The 25,856-nt window shown below is 36.8% G+C and overlaps 1 protein-coding gene across 1 annotated transcript in view; it reads right to left on the bottom strand.

The window, feature by feature from the left end:
• Positions 1–7,673: 7,673 nt before the first annotated feature.
• Positions 7,674–25,856, bottom strand: part of TAF1C-like (TATA box-binding protein-associated factor RNA polymerase I subunit C-like) — a 49,293-nt gene continuing 31,110 nt past the window's right edge. Inside the window, exons 8-10 of the mRNA XM_083119813.1 lie at positions 21,773–21,893; positions 11,039–11,786; positions 7,674–8,261 (exon numbers count right to left, since the gene is read on the bottom strand). Of these exons, the coding sequence (XP_082975939.1) occupies positions 7,720–8,261; positions 11,039–11,786; positions 21,773–21,893 (1,411 nt within the window). The 3' untranslated portion in view covers positions 7,674–7,719. The remainder of the gene's footprint in view (positions 8,262–11,038; positions 11,787–21,772; positions 21,894–25,856) is intronic.

Raw genomic sequence — 25,856 nt, forward strand, 5'->3', positions numbered from 1 at the left:
TGAAATTTTACAACAATCAACACCTACTCAGGCAGACATAACCCTGCTCCAAGATGCTATGCAAAGTGTGGCTGATGCTTCTGAATTAAATAATGTGAAATTGGCACTTGAATCTTTGCAGAATACTGTATCAAATCTGCCTACATCACAGGAACTTAAAAATATTAAGAGAGCTGTGAATCGCATATTGAAATCAGAAGATATCAAGAATATCCAGACAGAGATCAAACAACTTACTCAGACAGTGGCCACTCTACCAACTAATCAACATATTAATGAACTGCATGCCCTGTTTGAGGATATCAGAAGACAAGTCCATGATCTTACTGCTCAAAATTCAAAATTGGCAATTGTTGAAAATTTACAAGAAATTATAACTAATATCAAGCAACAGCTAGGGACCATGGAATCCAACCAAGCAAATGCCCTGTCTGTTTTTGCCACCCAGCTTCAAGAAATTGTGCAACAATACAAGAAACTTGTTGTGGACATAAAGATCAAGCCAGGCCATGATGATGTTGTTAGGACTATCAATGAGCATCTTGAATCTGTAACAAGTAGATTGCTTACAGCAGAAAAAGAAATAACTGGCATAATCGAGAATCCTAAACATACAGTAATTCTTGAATTGTACAGTATCCCCAACAAAGAATATGATTCACCATTTACACCAGGAGGCAAAATATATATGCTGTCGCCTGCACAATTTTATTACCAGTTTTTTGTTGGGGGCACACTGAGACCAATCAAGATCAAATATTGGCTACAACCACAGGCACACCACTACCCTACCTTATCAATAACAAATGCTGACAACAAACCAAAAATCACCAGTGTAGAGTTAGAAGATTTTACAGATCCCAATACATTAGAGACATCTTATGCTGAAGATGATGGCTCTCTGGAATTTAATATACAAATAGGAGACAAACTGTATTTAGAAAATCCTGTAGTATCAGCTGCTGAACACCCTATAGTTGCAATATTCTTGTTTACATACTATGTCTAGACAAATTATTGTTGATGAATTACACAGCAAAGCCAGACATAATTATAAGAGACTGCCAGTGGTTACAAAAGGCATAGATGATTTATGGCAGTGTGACTTGGTTGAGATGGCAAGTGGACAGCTGAAAAACTTAGACAAGATCAACAAGGGCTACAAGTATTTACTCACTGTCATAGATACATTTTCAAAATTTGCCTGGGCTGTGCCACTCAAATCCAAGACTGGAAAATGTGTTACAGAAGCCTTCAGGACAATCATCAATCAGAGTGGAAGATCACCGCGCTATCTGCAAACAGATAATGGCAAAGAATTCTATAATTCGGTGTTCCAACAATTTATTAAAAGCCAGTCAATACAACATTACTCGAGTTACAGTGATCTCAAGGCCTCTATTGTAGAGAGATTCAACAAAACCCTAAAAAATCATATGTATAAACAATTTACCCTCCAAGGTAATTATAAATGGCTCACAATCCTACCAGAACTTCTACATAAATATAACAACTCGGTCCATTCCACAATCAACATGAAGCCCTCTGAGGTAACTTCATCTGATGAGCAAAAATTGATCAGTACTGTTTATTATCCTAGATACCAGCCAACAACAAAAAAAGCCAAATACAAGATAGGTGATCAAGTAAGAATCAGCAAATATAAGCACTTATTCAAAAGAGGCTTTACCAGAAACTGGAGCACTGAATTATTTACAGTGGTTCAAGTTAAACCTGGGACCCGATACACATATATAATAAAAGACCACCGAGGAGAAATTCTCAAAGGCAGGTTCTATGAAGAAGAACTCAGCAAAACTAAGCAGCCTGACACATATCTCATAGAAAAAATCATCCGTAGAAAAGGCAACAAGATACTTGTCAAATGGCTAGGACTCCCAGAACACAGCTGGATCGAGGCAGACAAAGTGATACTATGAACACCTGGGATGTTATAAAGAGACTGCCAGAGCCTGAACAGCAGAATAAGAGAAATGGAAAGCTGCTGCCTGATAATATTAGATGTCTTATTGTTGGGCCATCGGCTTGTGGTAAAACTACACTAATGATTGATAATTTTTTATTGGCACCCAACTGGTTAGACTGGAAAAACAGGCACTTGTATGTCTTCTCTAAGAGCTTGGAACAATTAAAATATCAGCAGCTGATGAAGCTATATGATGGACTGGATATAGCCACTTTTGAATCAGATGTTAAGCCACTCCATGAATGTCTGGATAACTCTGTTGTTGTGTTTGATGACATTATACTGGATAATCAAAACAAGGTTAGAAATTTTTTTTACACAGGGGCGGCACAAAAACATAGATTGCTTCTACCTGGCACAGACTTTTTCTAAAATACCGAAGCAGCTGATCCGAGACAACAGCAATTTTATATGTGTGTTTCATCAAGATCATACCAACCTCAAACACATACATGATGAATATGTAGGTGGTGACTTGAGCTACAATGATTTTTCCAAGTTTTGCAGTAGGTGCTGGAACCAGGACAGCTATGGGTTTGTCACAATTGATATGACAAGGAAACCCAATAGTGGCAAATACAGAAATAAAATTAACAATTTTCTAGACATTGAAACATATATAAATAACCATGAAAAGGCCAATCATTGATGATCTTAAATTAAGAGATTATCTTGTAAAAAGATTTAAGGGATGGAAATCAGAGAACCGAGGAATCTATGAACAACACAAGTAAACAGAACAGCCTATTATTGATGCTATTAGTGAATTAGGTAAAAATATCAAAACTGTTACAGAGCAAAATCAAAATTTGATCACAGAGCTTGTACCTGTAGCTGCTAGGAACATATTAGATTATCCAATCACCCCACTTTCTAGTATTCATACACCTAGTCCTGTTGCTCCTCGAAGAATTGAAGCTACTCAGGATCCTATTGAATTGGGACTTATTGCTCAAAAATATTTAAGCACACCTAAAGACAACAAAGATGAGGTCTTTGGCTTATATGCTGACACAGAGCGTGATGGTAGCATCATATATAGAATTGGCAATTTCAGAGTAACATTTATGGGAGATGATCTGATTGTATATTCAGAATCTCATCTTGGAGAAAGGGGTGGTTTTGTTAAGTATCCTGGCACACCTGGATTGTGGGAACTGATGACTAGGAAGAGGCCTGGCAGCTATACAGATCAAGATTATGAGCATTACAAAGAAATATTAATAAAATCAGATGCTCTATACCAGAACAATGATCCCACACAAAAAATAGTCAAGTCTAGCAGTGGAGCAAAATACAACAACTTAATCAAGCCCATATGGTCACAGATCAAGACAGGTAGTGGAATCAAACAATACAACACCCTGCCTAAAGAATTTGTGTGGGTTGATGATGTCAGGAAACTTGTAGATAGGTTGCTGGTGATAGCTGGGGAGGAAAATGCTGGCAACCACAATTTTTACAATGAAAAGGTTGGAATTATAGACATGATAAGCACAAAATTGTCTAATTTTATAGTGAATGACACTAAGGGGATTGGATATCTTATAAAAATTATTAATACTCTACCACCTAAATTTTGGAATATCTCTGAGGGTCGGGGGCTGGTTAATGACATCATAAACAAGCTGCCATTTGAACTACACATTCCAGGCTATCAGTATTGTGGTCCCGGTACAAAATTGGACCATAGATTAAACAGAGGTGATCCTGGTGTTAATCCCCTAGATGCTGCTTGTAGAGACCATGACATAGCATACAACACACATTCTGATCTTGATAGGCGACATGTTGCAGACAAGAAATTAGAAGAGGCTGCATTTGGTAGATTTGTAAGCAAAGATGCTTCTTTGAGTGAGAGAATAGCAGCATTGGGGACCACCATAGCTATGAACACCAAACAAAAACTGGGGTGGGGGTTGTGAATATATATATAATAAACCTACAATGAAGGCCAAGGGTGTTATGTATCAGATACCTTATGCAGGTCTTAAATCTCTTAAAACTATTGATAGTCTTTTAACCAAAAAGCAGCGCAAGAAGAAAAGTTCTTGTCTTGCCAAGGGCCATGGTATGAAATTATTACTTAGTACCCCTCAATTAAAAAAATTACAGCAATCTAGAAAAAAATTGCATACAGGTGGCTTCATATTTACTATCCCGGCCATCTTAGCAGCACTTGGGGCTGTGGGGAGCTTGGCTGGGGGATCAGCTGCTATAGCAAAAACAGTAATAGATGCCAAGAAGAATAAGGCAGAATTAGATGAATTGAAGCGCCATAATCTGGCTATGGAAAAACAAGGCAAAGGTGTTAAGAGAGCCATGAATAAGTTTAAAAAAAACAAGAGCCGCTTACAAACCAAGATATTGAAGATTTAATCAAGCCACTGGGCATCAAAAATTTTAGAGGTGTGTACATGTCTGATTCTTTACCAGAACAACCACTCAACAAAGAGTGTGGCATAGTTAATTTGGATAAGTACAAAAATCAGGGCACTCACTGGATCTGTTATCTTAAATATTTAAAAGATGAGGCATTTGTGTTTGATTCATTTGGAGGCATTCCACCTGAAAATTTAGTAAAATATCTAAAATCAACTAATCTTTATTACAATAACGCCCGTGTTCAAAATTTCAAAGATGTTAATTGTGGACATCTGTGTTTATCTGTTCTTAGATATCTGTCTCAAATAAATAAACCTTCAATTGAAGATTTTCAAAAGGCCCTGTGGTATCTGAAACATCATGGGAGTATTCCATCTCACCAGCCAAAATTCAATATTGAAACTTAGATTACATGATAATATAGTGTATCCCAAAACAATAGCTCTCAGAGCATTTTATGGCATGTACTTGATCCCTAATATTACACACCACAACAACACAATTGCAGTTGGTGATCAAAACATTGTCATCACTCCAGGGCAATATAATCTGTCTACTTTAAATGCTCAGTTACCTAGAGGTATAGTGTTAACTCAAAATTCTGTCACTCACAGAGTAGAGATTGTGTCTGCTACAGAAACAGTGGATCTGGGTACTATAGGAGAGCTGTTAGGCTTTGAGAACAACACAAAACTTGAACCAGCCATCAAACACACTGCTATTAATATACCTAAATTCTTAGCCATAGAAACTCTAAATATTCACTGTAATGTGGCCGAGGGTATGATCACCAAATCAAATGGCATAGGCACTCACAAACAAACTGGCATCATTGCAACATTCATACCTAACTCTGAATTTATGGAGCCGATCATCTACACTCCATCACCAACATTATATTTTCCTGTGTGCCATAATACGTAGAATAGATTACATTGAGTTGATGGTCACTAATGAAAAAGAAGAATTAGTTGATTTTGCTGGAGCCACAACAACTGCTATCATAGAGATTAATATTTAAATAAAAATACATACAAAAAAAAATGGAAAATATTGAGAGTTATAAGTTACAATCATTCCCCCCAAACAGGAGGACCTTTGCAAATTTAAATCAACCCAACACAGAGATTGAGGTTGATCTTGATGTAGGGGATGGCTTTATACACCCCCACAGAGCAGATCTATACATCAAATTTGATGTTGTAAAGCTCGATGGTACAGATTATCCGGCAAATTCAAATATAAGATTGGTAGACAATTTTGTGCCACATCTGTTCTCTGAAATTGAGATCAGAAAACATGGTGTTGTTATAAACAGAGTAGATTACCCTGGTATTACTTCTACAGCTTTGGCCACACTAAAATTATCCAAAACCGAGGCTTCTTACTACAAAATAGGTGGATTTGAGGCTGGTGATAAAATAATATCTAAGAGCCACACAGTGCTGTTTCCCATGCGCCTGTTGCCAGGATTCTTCTCAGATTACAAAGATATTATGTGGAAGCGTGGTTTAAGAATTACATTTAGAAGAGCTGCCAATGATAATAATGCTTTGATGAGGTACAGTACATTAAATTCTACAGGGGAAGCTCTGCCTAATACCCTACCTGATGAGGGCAAGTGAATTATTCAGACTATGGAGCTAAGAATTCCAGTAGTTGAATATGAAGCCAGTTATGCTCTTAAATACAAAGCAGATATCCTAAAAAATCCACAGGTTCCTTTACAATTTTATACATATCAATGTGTGCAGAAGCCTGCCACTGGTACCTATTATGAATTTGATGCTACAAACTCATTCTCCAGTATACAATATGACATTCCAGATTTTGTGGTGGTACTGTTTCAGACTGGAAGACACAACAATCAGGAAAAAAATTCAAGTAAATTTGATAACTGCAACATCAAGAACATATATCTTAAAAATGGCAGAAATGAGGTGTTCCCTAGAGAAAATTATAATTTAGACATGTCCAAGGATGATTTTCTTAAATTATATGAAGCATTTACAGCATACAAAAGGGTCACTACTGGCAATACAGACATGTATTACTCACCAGATGAATTCAAAGCACAGAGACCCATGTTTGTCATCAACACTTCAAAAAGGAAACAAGTTGTGGTTAATGACAGGACAAACATTAAAATTATCTGTGAATTCCATGATACACTCCCTGATGACACCATATGTAGTGTTATTCTTATAGGTGAAAAATCATATGTTTATGATGTAAGAAATGAGAGAGTCACAGAGCAATTCTAGAAGGCCTCTGCATATTGCATTGTCTTAGTACTAGATATGTAAGTTGAGGCTGGTGTCCAATTAAAATATTGAGCATATTCCAGGTAACATATTAACATAACAGCAACAAGTATTTAAGCATATATTACATTATACTACTGTGTAAGCAAAAGCTCTTATGAGAATTTTTGGCTTAGTTTTAAGTGTAGCCATAACAATATCAAGAATACTATATCTTTAGCAGGCTTACAGACAACAGACTGAGAGATTCAGCCTTTGCACACATGGCCAAATCTGTCTGTTGAGGCTTCTTCATTTGTACACTAGGGCTCAAGATTCTTTAGATTCAACTGTGTCCACACTTGGCCGATTGATTCATATAGACATCTTGACATTGTTTTAAGTATAGCCGAATCAATCTGTTTAATCATATGAGCTCTTCATTTGTACACTGTGTGATTCTTCATTTGTACACTAGGGCTCAAGATTCTTTAGATTCAACTGTGTCCACACTTGGCCGATTGATTCATATGGGCATCTTGACATAGTTTTAAGTATAGCCAAATCAATCTGTTTAATCATATGAGCTCTTCATTTGTATGATTTTTGTCCTCATCCTATAGCCAAACACACTACTCATGCCTCTATCACATTAACCTGTGACTAATGCCTAGTTTCAGATGCAAAATAATATAATACAGTTATTCTTAGTGGTTTCTATTCTTCCTGAGACATTTTGTCCTGGTTCCCCACAGAACTTCTTGGTATAAGCTTGAAAAACCAGGATGAAACAAAGGAAAAATAAAAACCACTAAGCATAACTGTATTATATTATTTTGCACACACAAAATGTAGTTATGCGAACCTTTAAGAACAACAAAAATACACTAGTTTCATACATTTAGGGTGTGTGAACTGAAGCCTACATCCTCACCCCCTGATCCTCTCATTGACTTCTTAGTGGTACTTCTAATTTGCAAAGAAACTTCACAACGAATTCACATTTTTATTTGTGTATAGTTTCTGGTTAGTAGCTATTCTGTATAATTAAAAATACATTAAAAGTTTTAGATCTTTATTATTTCAATGTAAATAAATAACAGCTTAAAAACCTGCCACATGGTTGCTTCTAAGCCTTTGCAGACGCGGAGTATTTACCACTCTTTTCTGTGAGCTAGAAACACTAAGAGAGTTACAGACAACTGATCGAGATTGACTCGCACAAGCACTTTGCGACTCAAACAGGTCCACATCACTTGGACAGTAAGAACTGTTATTCGTAGAACTATTTTCTTTGTGTGCATTAAATGGTCTCAGTCGAAACCACTCATCCAATTTTGGCTTCTTCGGAGACTTTGTGCTATCCAAATTTGTTTCACTAGGCTCATCATTGGATGGTTCTGAGCTGACTGTACCATTAACAGACTTTTCCACTTTGGTCGGTTCTTTCCAATGTTTAAGAACCTTTGTGGCAATAAAATCCGTGTACTCATTCATATCTTCTTCTGATATCTGCCACTTATCAGAATCAGAATCAGAGTCAGAGTCCTCATTCTTAGCTTTTTTGGATATCCGCCACTGCCGCATACGAGCAATTCGTTTTTCCTTCTGATAATCACGCCCTTCAAGCACTTCATTGTTCACAACTGAGAAGAAACAAAAGCAGAAAGGGAAAAATTAATTTCACCCAATTTATCTTGTAGTTGTTACAAGCATAAAAACAGTTTTCGTTTTGACACTTTGGGAGAACACACACTCTCTTCGTCACATTTATGTTTAGTTTGACATATATACGTGTGTGCAGATATGTACATATTAGGGCTGAGCTGACGCCATCGGAAAGTATCAGTTACATACTGCCAGATATAGTACTTTCCCAGCATTTTGGTCTTTCATTGCCACACAACACTTTTGAGGAGTCTAATTGTCCTGGAAGTTACACAAAATTCAAAGTTTCCTTTTATTTTGCACGAAGATTGTGTGAAAAACTGTATTGTGATTACATAACAGCTATTTTAATATTCTGATGTAATTCTTGAATATTTTTAGAATTTAGAATTTCTTTATTCATGGGCGAAGTTCAGCCTGTGGCTGCTCTTTCTGGCTGCCAAATTTCTGGTAAATTGATATGCAGTGGAACCCTGATTATACATTTAATCTTGATGGTCCCGACATAGCAAAATAGCATAACCTTTTCCTCGATTTTACATTTTCTCGCATTTAAAGTTGTTTTTTTTAGTTCGGTCCCTTGAAAAACATAACATCAAGATTCCACTGTATATAATTGGAGAGGAATACCCACTCACTAATATTAATCTATATTTTGAACAAGCTTTAATAGTTACAATTTTCATTCATCAGTGGGAATTAGTAAGAGTATCAACATTGGTTCAAAGTGGTACCAGCTCAGCTCTAATATCTTTATTTTTATCATTAACTCGCCAATGTCCATATTTTCTTCAGCACACTCAATCAGGATATAATGCTTTGCTAAAAATAAACACACACATGTCTTAGTAGTTACAGCAACAAAGGAGAAGTGTATTTTTTTTTCCACAAAATATTGAATTAGACCTGACAAGCATTTAGAAAGCCTCTCATATCTTGACTGAGAAGGCACCAAGATTTGAACCCTATCAAAAATCTACGGAACTACTACTCTGACCACAAAATAAGGGCTGATGTAGACTTCTAACAAATCTAGCCAAACTTAAGAGTGGCTTCACAATGATGTCACCTAAGTCAGTATACTTGCGGAGTTCAGCTGGCGAGATATATGCAAGAAAGTTCTGTTAATTTGGTGAGATTTGTCCAATGTTTATGGAAAGGAGAGGAAAAGGAGGGGAGGGGGACAGAGAGAGATATTTCTTCCTTTTCAGGACTGGGTCCACAGTTCAAGTTGGGCTCTGAACCAGTGTACAGTGTACCTCCACCAGAAATCAAGCTTGTGATCCCTTTGAAAACAAAGTGACAGAGTTAGTTAGTTACCACTGAATGTGAGAGTGAGATAGAGAGGGGAAGGAGGGATTACAAAATACTATCCTCCCAAAAAATCTTTTGAGAAATTGCCCATGTTATTGCATTTATAAAACTAAAAATAGCAGTGAAATATATATTTAGAACTTTTAATAATAATAATGAATCTCAGCATTTCAATCTTCTAAATAAAGGTCACCAGGATTAATTACTCTTTTATCCTTCCCCACCTTATCCTTTTAACCCACCTGCATTACAACATTCTTGATAAATTGATGATGTAACTTTGCTCTAACAAATAGCACAGTATGCCAGACACTGGTTCAAGTCTTAGTGAAGCCTACCTTTTTCACTGAAATTTCTGTGGTAGATCTCCTGTATGTGCAAAATCATAAGGTAATATACAGCTCTAACCTGGGAGAAACTAGGCACCATTGATGGCATTAGTGTTTCAAAGGCAAAAAATACCATTGTGGTAGCAATGGCATTCTTAATAAAATTATTTCCTTCAGGTTGTTCCTCTTGTTTTTATTAAGTATTTCTGCTAAGATTTTACTTCTACAAGGATTGTTCAACGTTGAACGAGACATTTGTGCATAAAGAAAGTTATGAATAGCTGGAAAACAATAAAATTTCCAAAGGATGTACCTTCATCCTTAGGGAGGATTGCACCTTCACCCTAATAAGTTGACGCATGTGCAGTACTGTCAGCAAAAATGGTGACTAGTAGTGTGTCTGTAGCTGTGGTTTCAAATTTCTTGTGAAGGAGATGATGAAGACTGAATTTTTGAGAAGATTGCAAGCACACTATGGGAAACAAACGGATTCAGGAGAAAGAGTGTGTGAATGATGTTACAGTTTGGCGAAGAACAACAGCTGCCGATGAATGAACAACATGGACACATTTGTCTGACTGGGATAAGCAAGGTGTTATTCATCTGAATTTTTTGGAGAAAGGGTCAGAATTAATGCTCAATATTAATGCACATTGACGAAGGTTGCCGTATGAAATGCCCTTTGCAAGAAAATATCGGGGATGTTATCTGAAAAATGTCATTCTTCACCATGACAATATTCAGCCTCATACGGTCAATTTGACAGCAACAACTCTCTCCGAAATGCCCTGGGAGGTTTTGCCCCCCCTATACAGTGCAGACTTGGACCTCAGTGATTATCAGTTTTGTTTGAGTCCCTTAAAGAGCATCTGGGAGGGAAGAAATTAAAGGCAGACGAAGCACTGACAAAAGATGCCCTACAGTAGCTATGACAGCAGCCAACTTCCTTCTATACCGAAGGAATCGGAGAGCTTCCACAATAATGGCAGTGGTGCCCGAGTATTCATGGGCAATGCTTTAAAAAAAGTAACAATTTGGTGTTCATAGGACTTTCATTTCCTTTCCTAGAAATAAAATCCTTGAATTTAACAATCCCTTCTGTTCATACTCACTTTTCATCAAATTCACTCCATTCAATATGGTCGAGACTTTGAAGGTAGGAACCTCCTTTTGCATAATTTTGCTTGCCTTCCTTCCCCAACGTGAAAATTTCTTGAAAGCTGGTCCCTCTCTTTCGTGGCCCCACACAGGATCCATACAATAGCTGCTCACACACAGTTCAGATGTTGCATCCCTTCTGCGTTCAAGCAGACGAGAACAAAACAAGTCCCCTGCTGATGTTTCTGTGAACACAAGAACCGGATTCCTTGCACAGAAGTCTGGGACCACACATGTAGAACCAATCAGACTCAAGGATGTTCTGCGCTGAATGTTCGGATCAAGCCACGATCCATGTTTCCTTGCGAAGTCAGTTGTGTCTTTCATGGAGGGTATCATAAACGGCAACGTCTTACTGACGGGAAAATCACAGCTGTTAGAAGAATCAGATGAGCTTGGATCAGAAGACCATTTGTTGATAATAATTTCAATTTCTTCAGGTTTTTGGCTCGATATACACAAAAATTCTTTATTCTCACTGCGGGTCACACAGCCATATGTTGGCACTGACTGCAGCATGTGTGTCCACCTTATATAAGGCTTCTGAGGTGAACGAGAATCCATCAGGAGCATGAGATGGTGAGTTCCAACATAGCAGAAATTGGCAACACTGCTTTTCACTGTAAGTGAAATTTCTTCACACTCTTCCAAGAAGCCAAGTTTTTTCTTACACATAATGTTCTGTACCTTCCCTTGTGGATCCTGTAACGGAAGAAAATTAATTACAAGATGTCATATATTGTGATCAACTGAAAATTGGCTTTTCATGTATGGTAATTTAATTATGAGGCCGTTTAACCAGCACACTAATGGCATGTTCATATAAATAAAAAAGGTGGGACTCTGAAGATAACCAACCTCCCCCTACATACATTCAGGAGTATGCACTTTCTACCCCGGTGGCTTTAAAATAAACCTGGGTGCAAAATTCGTAGAATTTTGGTTCTCCCCCTTTAAGCCAAATCTGGTTAATGTCTCATGAATATGGTGGATCCAAATTGTTTCAAACATCCAGGTACAAGCTTGGTTTACAGGTAAGCTCTTATTACTAGAAATTGATTAGCAGTTATGGCATCTGCATACTAATTAGTAGAGAACTAAGGTTGAAGTGTGTCCTAGCATTGTTCATGATGGCTTGAAATAAGAGGCCAGACGGTCTAGATTATATTTATATTTTAGAAGAATATTAATCCGATTTCAGTCAGTTTTGGGAATGTATCCATGTATCCTACATTTGGCGCATTTATCCTCCATATGGAATATAAATATTTCTTTGTTATATCTTTTAAGTTCTTGGTCGAATTTGCAACACCTTCCTATGTGAGCTTTTGATGGTCACAATCATTGGCTATGAATGTTGTTTTCTTTTCTCAAGGGACTGGTAATCAATGACACTTGTGTATATGGAGAAAGTTCCACAAGAAATTCACAGTTCCAGTATTTTCAAAGTAAAATCAAAAAGTACTTACCAGAATGGGCCCAGTAATGGCTCGTTACACTCTCGATTGCATCAAATATTTGTTTTAACCACCCTTTTGGGAGGTTTTCAATATTTTTTTTGTAGTGACTTGATTGATTATGCATCACGTCACCAGCCAGCATAATAATAATAATAATAAAAAAACTGGTAACATGCAATTGTAAAAAGCTGTTCCTTCTCTGCACATTCTCAACCTTGGGCATATCGGGGGTGATGTGATTAGCAATATGCTCTGGCCATCTTTAATTCCCTCCAGGGTTGTCCCCACGTACTCATTGATTAAGAGGCAGGGTGAGTCCCAGAGCCACTCTATGCAGGGACAGAAAAAAATTCCCACTAGACACTACCCATCCAGGGAAACGAACACTAGGTATTCCATGTGGAAATCAAATGCCCTAACTGGACCACCATGGTACTTAATATGCAATTGTACTGTGCTGATATTTCTTTGCTTCTAAAATTATTTTCCCCTCTCTTTCCCTTTCCATTATTATCTTTCAGTATTTCCAGTCTCCATCTGAATAAGCATGTAAATCCAACTTCTCAATCTTCTCACACTCCAGCACCTCTTTTTCCACCAATGACTTCATCTTCATTTTGGCCTTTTCCTCACTCCTTAAGCTGCGTAAGCTTTACCTGGAAGTTTTTTCTGGCCATATCCATTCAGTCTTAAAAGAAAACACCTTATCTTTGCATGATCTATGGTCATTTAGATTCACTAACACCACTCCTTTGAATAGCTTCATTCCTTATTCTGCCTTCACAAATATACTCCTTAAAGCTTTGTTTTCAAAATTTCCTTTCATTTCGAAAAACTGCCATGGTATTCCAAATTCTACTTAGAATTCCTTCTAGAGCATTCATATATTTTTAACGTGATTTACTTTCACTTTTTTGTGCCTATTAAACTACTAAACTACTATGAATATCTAGATAACAGCAAAAGCAAACTATATGGAGAATCATATGAATTATGTACTTTTTTCAGAATCTGCAATACCATGGCGGTTTTTCAACTGCAAAGGATTGATTGATTTGCTTTATTTTACTTCGTTTTTTGTGCCACTTTTGGCTAATTTGCGAATATGGTGATGAGGGATGATATGATGAATGGACACTCACAAACATCAATGCCCAGCCCGGGATTCAAACCCGGGACCCCTGGTGTCATAGCAAGATGTGTTAACCACTTTGCCACAGGGGGCGGCGACAGGAATGGAAATTTCGAAAACTGCTTCACTGGCATCAGCCAAAGGTCTAGCTGAGCCTTGAGAATTTCATTTCCACTTACTCCTATCTCTCTCCTCCATTGTCCCAGTCTCTGCTTAATACGTAATCATAGGTACATAGTATGGTTTGTTAAGAATATGAAAACCAATGTGCATTATTTTCAGAGATAGGAAACCCACCCTAGTTATCCGGCCATATTGTTTGAGTTGGTGTTTTAAGTCCACTTTATGCACAGAAAGGCTAATTGGGACTGGACCTACAGTTTAATGTGGGATCCGAACCACTATGTGACTCCACTGGGTATCGAACCCAGGACCCCGTTATTATCTGCCATATGGATTACAAATCTTTATAACATATACACATCATATTTCATATCAGATTGTCACATTCTTTCATAATTTACAGATCCTTACATTTCTAACACAATACCATAGTGTACCAGTTAAAAATTCCCATCATGCATCTCTCTCCCAAGTGCTCTAGCTTGTGCTATGGTATAGTTGAGCAAATTATTAGAAATTTCAGTTTTAAAATAACAATGCTGTAACAGGGTGACCACTCTAGGACTATGATAAAATTCAAGTGTAATTCCAGGTTTTCAAGGTGAAATTTCCAAAAATTCAAGGCTGCAAGCAGATGTTTTCTCTATTTCAACCTTATGTAATATCACCTCTCCCCACCCTCACACATACAAAGGTGAATATATTAACAATATAAAGGGTCTACGTGATCCCAATGAGTCCAAAAGTTCTAATTCAATTTAATTAAACGGTATATATTTTTAAAATATTAAATTTAAAGTGCGGAATTTACATTTGCCATTTCACATACTCAGACTCGAAATACGAGGCATATTCGTAAAGTAAGTACCGTTTGCAAATATTGCCGCTGTAGCGATGCAGTCACGACCGTGTGAGTTCTCGCTGACGTCCTTCATCTGTTAGTTAGCCACAGGCACGCGTGGGAGCAGGTCATGCTTTTTCTTCGTAGTTTTCTGAAGGTTTGAAATGTTCAAGAAAATTTGATTTGTTTTCTCAATGCAAGAATGGTTGAATTCTTGCCTACAGGACAGACCACCAACAAAGATGCCTGCTGTGACACATTAATCCGGATGAGTCGTGCAATTCAAAAGAAAAGATGTGGAATGCTTAGCGAAGGCATTGTGTTTCTTCACGACAATGCTCGTCCGCATACGGCCCAACAAACTCAAAATTTCATCACGTCAATCGGCTGGGAACAATTGTTCATCCGCCAACAGCCCTGAGTTGGCACCAAGTGACTACCATCTCTTTCTTCATCTGAAGAAGTTTCTTGCTGGTCAGAGTTTCGACGAGGATGACGACGTCGAAGCAGCAGTGCATGGATGGCTTTCGTCACAGGTGGGAACATTCTATGATGATGGGATAAAAAAAAACTAGTGCCACGCTACGAAATGCTTAAACAATGGTGGAAAATATGTAGAAAAGTAGTTTAAGGTCTGTAGAAGTCAATGCAAATAAAAAAAGATACGAAACTATTTTTTACACCCTTTCGGTACTTACTTTTCGAATATATTTGTATATCTACAAACACAAGTCACAAATGTTACGGGATATACTAATCTACGAAAAACTGTTAATTGTATAAGAATTACTCTCAAATGTTAACTAATCAACTTCTATGTTATCTTGTAATAATCTTCCGTCTGTCAGATAGACTGTTCTGCAAAGGACACTAACAAAATAAACGGATTGAGAGAATTCTGTTTTATTCTCTACACACCTTTCCTTTCATGATATAATAAAATCTAATCTGTGAAAAACCTAGCTCAGGGCATTTATAATTATGTATTAATTCAATGGTATTTTGATTAATAAAAGTTGCAATTTTTCACGTCTACAGAGAAAAACTCACGCACAATTCCCGGATCCAATAATTCATGCATAATTCCTGGAATTCAAGGAATTCTCAGTGAGTAGCCACCCTGTGTAAGTAAAGTTCATGCAAAGTACCAATCTCTGTAACAAGTGGTACCACCAAGTGCCATATAAAGAAGAAAGTGGCAGAGCAAGATATACAGTTTGACTCAGGGCAGAAATAGCGCATGATTGCAGACGACGAAGCATGGCCCAAATGCAGACATTTTCGATCCATAACGTCCCACTTATTTTTATGCATGCAGACAATGTTATTTACATTGCATAGCGAGTGTTATAAGAGTTGTTCAAAGTGGTGACCAACTGAATTCACACATTCCTGGCATCTTTTGATTGGCACGACACACTGGCTGAAGCTCACATTCCAGGTGTAATTGTTGCTTGCTTATCAGTATAGTTCTGTTCGTTTTAGCAAGATGCAGTGTAATTTCACTCTGTTTAATTTCAGCGTGCGTGTGTGGGCATTTCTCCAGTGTGATAACTCTCTCACAGATAACATACTTTACTTTCAGTGTCAATTTTTCTATATGAGCGTGTGTGTGTTTAATAACATTGTGAGATCATTGAAATGACAGCCAAAACGTTCACATTGGAACAAAGATTTTTTATGTATGACACTTATGGGTCATTCCATAAATCAACCAGTCTGACCCTTGACATCTCAGAAATTGATAATTTTTGGTACAGTGGTACTACCAGTAAAGTTGACAAAAACTGCCAAACTTCAAATTTTTGGGCTTATTGTTTTTGAGTTACTGACTTTCAAGAAAACAAAAATCCCAAAATTTGAAGACATTTTGAAATCTTTAAACAGCTGTAGATCAAAAACTATTTGACCTAGAGAGCTCAAATTGGTGTCATTCTCTTCTGCCTTTTATGAGTTTTAAATTGAAATGCAACACGACTGTGTTACTTGAATTTTGTATATTTTTCAAAAACTCGAAAAAAGTTTTTTTGAAAATCTCAAAAAGACCCCTTTTAATTATTTTTTTTAAAATTATATGTTTTGAAGACAACAATTGACTATTTGTGTGCAAAATTTCATAATGGGATTGTAATGGATTCCTATGAAAAATTTTTTGTGTTGTAAAGTGTGTGAAATTTGTTAACTCCATGTTTAAACCATAACTATAAGTTGACTGGTTGATGTTCAAGACTTCATATTAATCTATTTTATAATTTTTGGACTACAATCAATTTGAAAATGTATAATATTTATCACTTTTATTAATAATGTAATGGTACATGTTGCATAAAAATCTCATGGCATATAAACAACCTTAATATATAAATGTATGATATTATTAACATTTGAGGAGCTTTCAGACCAAAGTGACATGCAACAAGTGACACATATTGCTTGTCCCTTGCATGTAGCTCGGACTGGGTCGTTTTCTCAATAACATGCATCATGTCGCCTCGGTCTGTTGACCGCCCATGCTTAGTGAATACTTGCTTGTAGACAGAAGGGTCCGTGTTGCATTTTTGTTTGTCACTTCGGTGTGAATCCTCGCTGCCGCTTGTCACTTGCCACTTGTTGTTCCAGTCTGAAATCCCCCTTACAGGTATTTGGAGAATAAAAAGTATTTAAATCATGTCTACAAGTCTCAAAACTTTTCAACGTTTGCAGCGGCCGATGGGTTGAAGATGAGGGAGTAAGGAAGTGGAAATAGAAATTTCAGTTCTCTTTGGTGGAAGTCTCTACCTGAAACCCTTCAGGCTGTCGAAAAGGCTGCTGAGTAGCTCCTTCCAGTCTGCCAGCTTATCATAGTGGGATGAAAAGCACGTGAAAAAGAGTGTCACTGATGAAATCTGCCTTCGACAAGACAATAAATACTGCGATTAGATTACAAATGTGAGAGCAATTGATCTATCATTGCTAGACTCAGTATACATCAGTGAACATCACAAATTGTTTACTGCAATCTAGTCAGTTGTCTTTTGTGAAATGATCAGTGAAGTACTGTGTTTTATACTCTCTTTAAAATTAAATGGTATTAATTGGTATGAATTGTTATTAAAATAATGTGTGGTTGATAAAAATGGTTGTTTAGTTTATTATGAATATTATGTAGATATATATATATATATATATTTTCGATATTAAGACCTTGTATTTGTATCCTATTCTAAAATGTAAACACAAATATACCTTTTTCAATTTGCTTACCTGATATTAAAAGTGATAAATATTATAAATTTTCATATCATTTGTAGTCCAAAAATTATAAAATAGATTAATATGAAGACTTCAACATCAACAAGTCAGCTTATAGATATGATTTAAACATGGAAGTGAACAAATTAGCATTACAACACAAAAAATTTAATTTTCATAGGAACCCATTACTGTCCCATTATGAAATTTTGCACATAAATAGTCAATTATGTCTTCAAAACATATAATTTGATTTTTTCAAAAAATAAAGAGGGTGTTTTTGAGATTTTCAAAAAAACTTTTTTTTTCGAGTTTATGAAGAATTACAAAATTCAAGTAACACAGCCATGTTGCATTTCAAATTATAGCTTATTAAAAGCGAAAGAGAATGGCACCAATTTGAGCTCTCGAGGTCAAATAGTTTTTGATCTACAGCTGTTCAAAGATTTTAAAATGTCGTCAAATTTTGGGAATTTTGCTTTTTTGAAAGTCAATAACTCAAAAACTATGAGCCCAAAAAAATCTGAAATTTGCCAGTTTTCGTCCTCTTGATAGGTGCTATGAATACACAAAAAAATCTTAAAAATCTGAATCCTAAAGGTTCAAAAATATTTTTTTAATGGTTGATTTGACATGGAATAGCCCAAATCTGAAAACCAAATCATGTCAAGACGTTTGTAGGCAATTTTCACATAAATTCCCTGGCGTTGCAGCTCTAGGTGGAGAAACATTTAGGCAATTTTTTTCTGAGATTAAGAGAAACAGAACTTACAAGAATTACAAAAGAGGAACTCTTTCGTGTCAATCACTTTGACACCACTTTAGGCAACTACTGTATTTACGCGTGTATAATACGCACCCTCGTTTTTGATAGGGAAAAGTAACAAAAAAAATATATCTCGTATATAATGTGCAGTACAATTCAGGTCCCAGAAATAGCTTTCTTAGTGTCGGACTAACATATACGTATTTCATTTAAAATTAATCAGTAGATCATAAAAACGAGCTTTTCCTTGCTTTCGTAGCTGCTGCATTCACCATGCGACCTTGAACTTATGTTAGGATTTTCATAGGAGAGGAGGGAGCAAAGTTATCAACCGCACATTCAAGGTCGCAGTGCGTGATGCTTACAATAGATGGATGACATCAACGCAGCATGAACTCCCACCAAGCGGGAGGGTGAAACGTGTGTCGCTGCCGATTGTTTGTGAATGGGTTCGTGAGGCATGGAACTCCATCTCACTGTAAATGGTGATCAAAAGTTTTAAGGTAACGGGAATATTGAACAAGATGGATGGAAGTGAGGATATTTCAGACAGCTTGTATTAGTAACTGGGAGTGAATGACGAAATTAAGTGTAAACGTTATTTATTAATTTACGTGAGTGAAGCTGCAAAGTGCAGTAAATATACAGTAGTTATTTCTATTTGTTAAGTGTTGACGTAATTATTTCACCTTCATATTTGTTACACTCAACTCTCGATACAACGACCTTTCACAGTTCCCAGGGAAAAGGTAGTTATTTCGAAGGGGTCGTTATTGGAATTTGCACCAATAACGATTATCAGCAGATAATCGGGCAGAATGAATGTTGGATTTAATACGGGTCTACTAGAGCATTGTCTGTTACAAGATGAACTTGTAAGATTAGATCTCTCGGAAGATCTTACCTTTCAAGGTGTGCACAAAAAAAAAAAAGGCTGTAAATTTCGTTCTGGTTCGGCTGTGTAAAATACATCGTAAAAAAGTCACGTTTTCTTTCCTTCGACCAACTTCTAATTCACCCCCTCCCCCATTCCAGGGAGCAGTCCATACTCTTCCTCCTCTTGCATTGTAAGCCAGCCTGAAAAAGGAAACATGCAACTTGCGATCTGTTTGCACCCAATGCGTATTCTAAGACACATTGAACAGTGTCACACTCGATAATCATTTTGGTTTGGAATTGGATTTCACTAAAGTGAAGCTGTATATTTAGTCCCGATTAGCCCAAAAGCATAAAATGAACTCAAAACAAGCTTTATGAAACCTGCGCATTTTCAGATATCAAAATGGGAGATTGTTATTTACCCTCACCTTAATCGACAGCTTTGTTTATCAGAAGGTGCAGAACATGAAGTTCTTCTAACTCTTGTTTTTCTTTCTGAAGATCAAATTTCGTTATCGTCAAATCAAAACAGCTTTGCGAGCTTCAAAACAATGACTTTTGCCTTCGCGCTGGATGAGTCATTGCTGTTATCCGCAAGCGACAACTTCGCAGACCCTAGACAAAACACTGCTGCCAGTTGCGGAGTAAAAACAAGGCGACCGGCTGGAAGTTCGAGCAACAGGTGGTCGAAGGGAAAATCCTCCGTATTTCAAAGATAACGCAACTGTCGAAGACGGAACTTTTATCAGCTGCGTGAAGAAAAGAAAGAAATGACCCTTTCTTTACGTTTTACCTTGCAACAGACAATAATACGGGCAATATTTCAATAGCATTAAAAAAAGAAAAAAAATAGGACCTGAATTCTGCAATTATTGCATTGCCGTCCGTGCAGACCAGTGGCGGAGAATGAGCTTGTCCTATGGTTTTTGTTCGATTTCAAGAATGCATCCAGAACTGGTTGCCCATTTAGAAGTCAAAGGAAAGGAAGAGCCGTCCACTTCCACCCTCGCCTGTAATCAGCCTGTGTGCACACACGAGCATGAAAACAATCAGCACCCCCCCCCCCCCTAAACATTTCCTGGGAAGAAAAGCGGGAGAAGTCGCTCTGTCAACGGAACACTTTTATCAAATATTAGGACATCGGCACAGTTATGAAAATGTATGAAGTGGTAAACGGGAGTTATGATGCACATAAAATCGAAGTGAACTTTTGCGGAAACCTATGCCTATGTGGCTTTCATTATCTCTTAACACTTTTGTTTCTTTATGAAGTGTTACAAAGAACAAAGAACACGTTTTGAATGAAAGCAGTTACCGGAAGTTGTCTGCTACAAGGTCGATTTAAAATAACATCCAAGCATATTCTATATTCTATCTCTTCTCGCATATCCAAGAGCAAACAAAATCACAATGGCAAAACAAGCCAGGCATGTTGGGTAGCGGCAGTCGGCTGTGGGGTAACATTGGTGCGCTTGGGGGAGGGGAGGGCAGAGGTCAAGTGCTATTGGATAACACTGAAGTGTGGTCTGGTGTTTATTTTTAGATCAGACCCACTTGCGAGCGGTAGAGTGCTTCTGAAGGGAATGAGTGCGAATAAAATGAGTGCAAAAAATGTATTTTTCACCCGATCTCTGTTCATGACCATTTCTAAGGCGAAAACAATTTTTGTGGAAGTTATTTCTCTAACGAAAAATACCGCTTGATACGCCTCCCGTGTGGTGCCAGAACGGTGCTGCTTTTCTTGATGTCGCAAAACTTTCCAATACTAAGTGAAATCTCATGGAAAACGGCCATTTCGCTTTTAAAAGTATTTTTTTAAAATTATTATTGCTAAAGAAAGACAATCTGTAGATATATACATGTTATACGCAGTGACATAGTGAAAAAAAAAATGTATGATTTCATTTTGGCTGTCCGAATTATTCCGTGCATAATACGCACTACAGATTTGGGGGGCAAAAATTGTGGAAAAAAGTGTGCATTATACAAGCGTAAATAAGGTATTATAACACAGGTTAGTACTCGTCTTGCAATATAAATATAATTGTCTCAATGTTAAACATATGCGTGCAAAAATAAGTGAGATGTTACAGATTGAAAATACCGGCATCTGTGCCATGCTTCGTTGTCTGCAATCATGGGCTATCTCGGCTCCGAGTCAAAATGAATACACTGTATTTGCTTCCTGCAAACATCTCAATGTATTAGCACAAATGCAAGGAGTGTAAATATTGGGAGTAACTTTGACATACATACCCTCACGTCCAACAAGTTGACACAACATCTGTCAGATTCTAGCAGTAGGTTAGGATTGTCCCCAAACTGGACGCTACACCAATTGCTGGAAAATTCGCCCGTTTGAGAATATATTTTTTTGCTGCAAATAACAGAAAGCTTGAGTGAACAATTATCACACTGACTCTCCATAGTATCCAATCATTTAAGGTATTACAGATGCTCATGATGTATTTCTAACATTACCTATATTTCTGTACAGTAAAATCTTGTTAATCCGGACTAATGGGGGGATAAGTTGACAGGTTTAACGAAAGTCCAGATCAACTGAAATAACCTAAAAGAACAAGTAGGAAGTGAATTAAATCTCAATTTATAGCAACAAAACATGTTTCAAACTTCACCTTTACTGAATTGTAAGTTATATACACATACATACACAGGATTCCAGGTGTTTCCCAATACATTTCTAGATAATTCTGCAGTTTTTTTACCTTAGTTGAACTCTGTTTATACAGTGTACATCTTTTAGATTTTCATTTGTACGAAATGCCACATTTTCAAGTATTCCTTTTTTACATACGAACAACTTTATTTAACTCTAAAATACTTTGTGGGTTTTCTTTCTCAACAATATTATGCCAGACTGCCCTATCTTGTGCTTTCATTCTTCACTCACATAATTTGTATGTCTGCTTCCATTTCATCTTGCCATCTTAAGTACTAGTTTCTCCATATTTATATACTACCACGTGTCTCTTTTCCCAATTATGAATTGCCATCTTAATTTAGGTATTCCTTTTGACTTTCCATTTAGTTGTGTTGGGTCATTCTATTTCATTCAAATTCCATCAATTTGTTTTCTGCATTCATTCTGTATCAGATTACTGTCCATAAATTAGGTGTTACCAGCGGTAGACAAATACAGGGTGCCTGAATTTTCAAATTCAGTTCTAATTATCTTAAATAATGATTACAGTACAGGTTTTTTCATGTTTGTGTTTTATGTGTGGGGCACTACCTCCACATCCCCTACATGTGCCTTCATGGCATGGTGCTATATGAACAGGAAACTTTACCTTTGCCTTTATGTTTTAAGGTCAAATTTCATAACACGTAGCTTTATCTTAGTTGGAATTATGGCAATCTTAGTCCATATTTGTAAAAAAGTATATGCAGGCTAAGAAATGGGGCTGGCACCTGAATTATTTTTAATTTTGTCTATCCCTGGCTGTTACCAGTTTGAACTAATACCCATGCTGGTACTCTGATTACCACTAATACCAATGCTTGCAAACAGACCTGTACCCAGGATTTTTTGAGGGGGGAAGGGGGCACATCCATAAGCAGATCTAGAATTTTCTCTGGGGAACACAAGCATGTGCTGTAAACATCCCCTCCTGCAATACACACACACACACACACACATACAGTGTCTTTCACGGTTGAGTTGTCTGTGGAGCAAACCGGGCAGCAAGAGAGCATCTGCCGGCAAACTAGATGCAACATCCACGTTAACTGGGACCACTAGCTATGTAATGAAATAAGCTCCTACAATTACATTGACAGTTACAGCATGTACCTTGTTACAAGAAGTGTTGTCTTCCTGCTTCCACACATTTATGGATTTTTTTTAAAGGAAATTTTCACTAACACGTATCAGTCCCTCTTCTGAAATTAATTAAATTTCTATCCTGATGTTTTCTTTCAATTCTTCTAATGTATGGCTTCAGGTTTAAAAGTTTGGTAGCTCGCCACGCAGACATCATGCAAATGTCTGTTTCTTGTGAAAGGCACCGGAGGGATTCTTGAGGAGTGTGTTCCAATTGTGCTCAAACATCGTCCAGTTTCTCCTCTGTAAGTACAAGCCGTTGTTTCACCTTCGCTTCTTATCAAGAACAGACCCTGTTTTCCTAAATTTGTTCACAAGTTTTCGAACACTCTCTAACTTCTCTAAAAATAATTCATAATGACATAAGGCGTAAATAAAAATTAATTGTTTTAAATTGTACGTATAGCATGGCATTATTAGACTCCATAAAAGCACCAATAATACCCTGTGAACTAGCCACCGCTCCAAGGCCAACTCGACGGTGAAAGGCACTGTATATATTATAGGGGAGGGTGTACAGGTGTAGATAAATTACTGAAGACATTTTGTTTTACACATATTGTGTACTATATAATCTTTTGTTGACTTCTGTATGTTTATAGACAATATTAATGTACTCTTATTATGTTTTGCTAATTTCGATGGTATGAATCCTCGAAGAATAGCATTTCTAACACATGACAAAAATTCATAGTTGACACTGATGTAGTGTGATAAACTACATCACTACTTCATAGATTCCTATAGACTATAGGAATCTGTGAAGTAAATATATCTTAGAAATCTTGCATAATCTTTCTTTGAAGTTAATATCTTTTAAAAAACTTACATAATCTTCTTTCATGCAAAGGCATCATATAGCCTACAATAAGCAACATGTTGTGTGTGTGTGGTGATAGATGAGAGTTCACACCCACTTTGCAACACCAAAGTGCCTGATTTTTCCAGGTATTTTTCAATAACTTTCCAGACTATTGTATTGTGATTTAACTTCCAGCTGCCAGATATAACACTGGGCAGCAATACACAATACCGACTGATGGAAAAGGAGAGGAGGGGAAGTAAATGACAGGTGTTCAATGAAAAAGTTCTTCAGCATTTTAAAGATAAGTTTTTATTCATAATTGAAAAAAGAGAGACGCGGCCACTGAAATTAATCGAAAAATAAAAAACAGCTTCGCGCATAAAAGTGAGTACTAGTTTCTCCGTATTTATAAGTTTTTAAGTACTGTATTCAAAAGTCCTCATGAACGAAGTTGCAGAAAGCAGAAGCAATACGATTATTGCTGCATGTTTTCTTATGCTATTAATGCCACAAACACATGAGTGATATTTCCTAAGCAGATAGCTGCATCATGCGCCAGTGGCAGAATCATGAACCCCCATGAGGATGGCTTTTTTTACTTGTCACTCCATAGGTTCATTGAAGGTTTATTGCCAGTTTTAAATCCTCTGCTTAATTTTAGACGGCAAAGGAAACGAAGGGAGGTGATCATCTTTTGCTCTTACGCTAAGCGACAACTTATTGCTAGAGACATGCATATTTCGTTATTGACGAAAACACTAAATGTGAAATAACATTGTAATATTAATTTTTCATGTTTCTGAAAGGTTTGAGGTGCATTTTCCTAACCTGTTGTGTCACAAAATGATGCGAAATGAACTGCAAATGCGAAATAGACTCTTAAAACACGACATTTACCGTTTGTATACTGACATGACACTTTCTGAAGTATGAAGTATCCTGTGAGTTATGCAATTTACGGAAAATTGATTAATTCTGCTGCAAATATTTGAGAAGCAAAAATGGACCCCTTTATATAAGAATAATTTAATATTCTGGTAATGATTTAATGTGCTATTAGAAGGGATATGTTTATTTTGTGTAATAGTGCAGTTTTTATATCAAATTTCAGATTATATTCACATTTTTAAAACCAAAATGTCATTTTATATGCTGCATTTTAACCGCTATAACAGCGAAATTTCATTTTATTTACCACTTTTAAACCCAAAATTGACTCTGTTTTTGTAACGATTTTTTGCTTCTTTTATTATTTACCAAAAATATGTGCCTCTACATATTGTTTGTCCTGGGTGGGTGAAGGGGGCACTTCCATCCTTAATCTGCACATGAGCAAGAAAATCAGAGCTGAAACACTTGACACTCTTCAGTGATAATACATCAGCGATGACAAGAGAAAGCAATGAGGACTAAGCTGTCCCCAGCAAACAAGAAAAACTAATTAGACATACGCTAGTTAGTAACTTTTTCCACAAAACTTACTTGTAGAAGTTCTACGAGGCGTATTCGGAAAGTAAGTACCGAAAGGATGTAAAAAATAAAGTAAAATAGTTTCATACCTTTTTTTATTTGCATTGAATTCTACAGAAATTAAACTACTTTTCTACGTAGTTTCCACCATTGTTCAAGCATTTATCGTAGCGTGGCACAGGTTTTTGTATCCCATCATCATAGAATGTTCCCGCCTG

The sequence above is a fragment of the Lepisma saccharinum genome, chromosome 3 (genome assembly GCF_977018435.1).
Source record: "Lepisma saccharinum chromosome 3, izLepSacc3.1, whole genome shotgun sequence".
NCBI lineage: Eukaryota > Metazoa > Arthropoda > Insecta > Zygentoma > Lepismatidae > Lepisma > Lepisma saccharinum.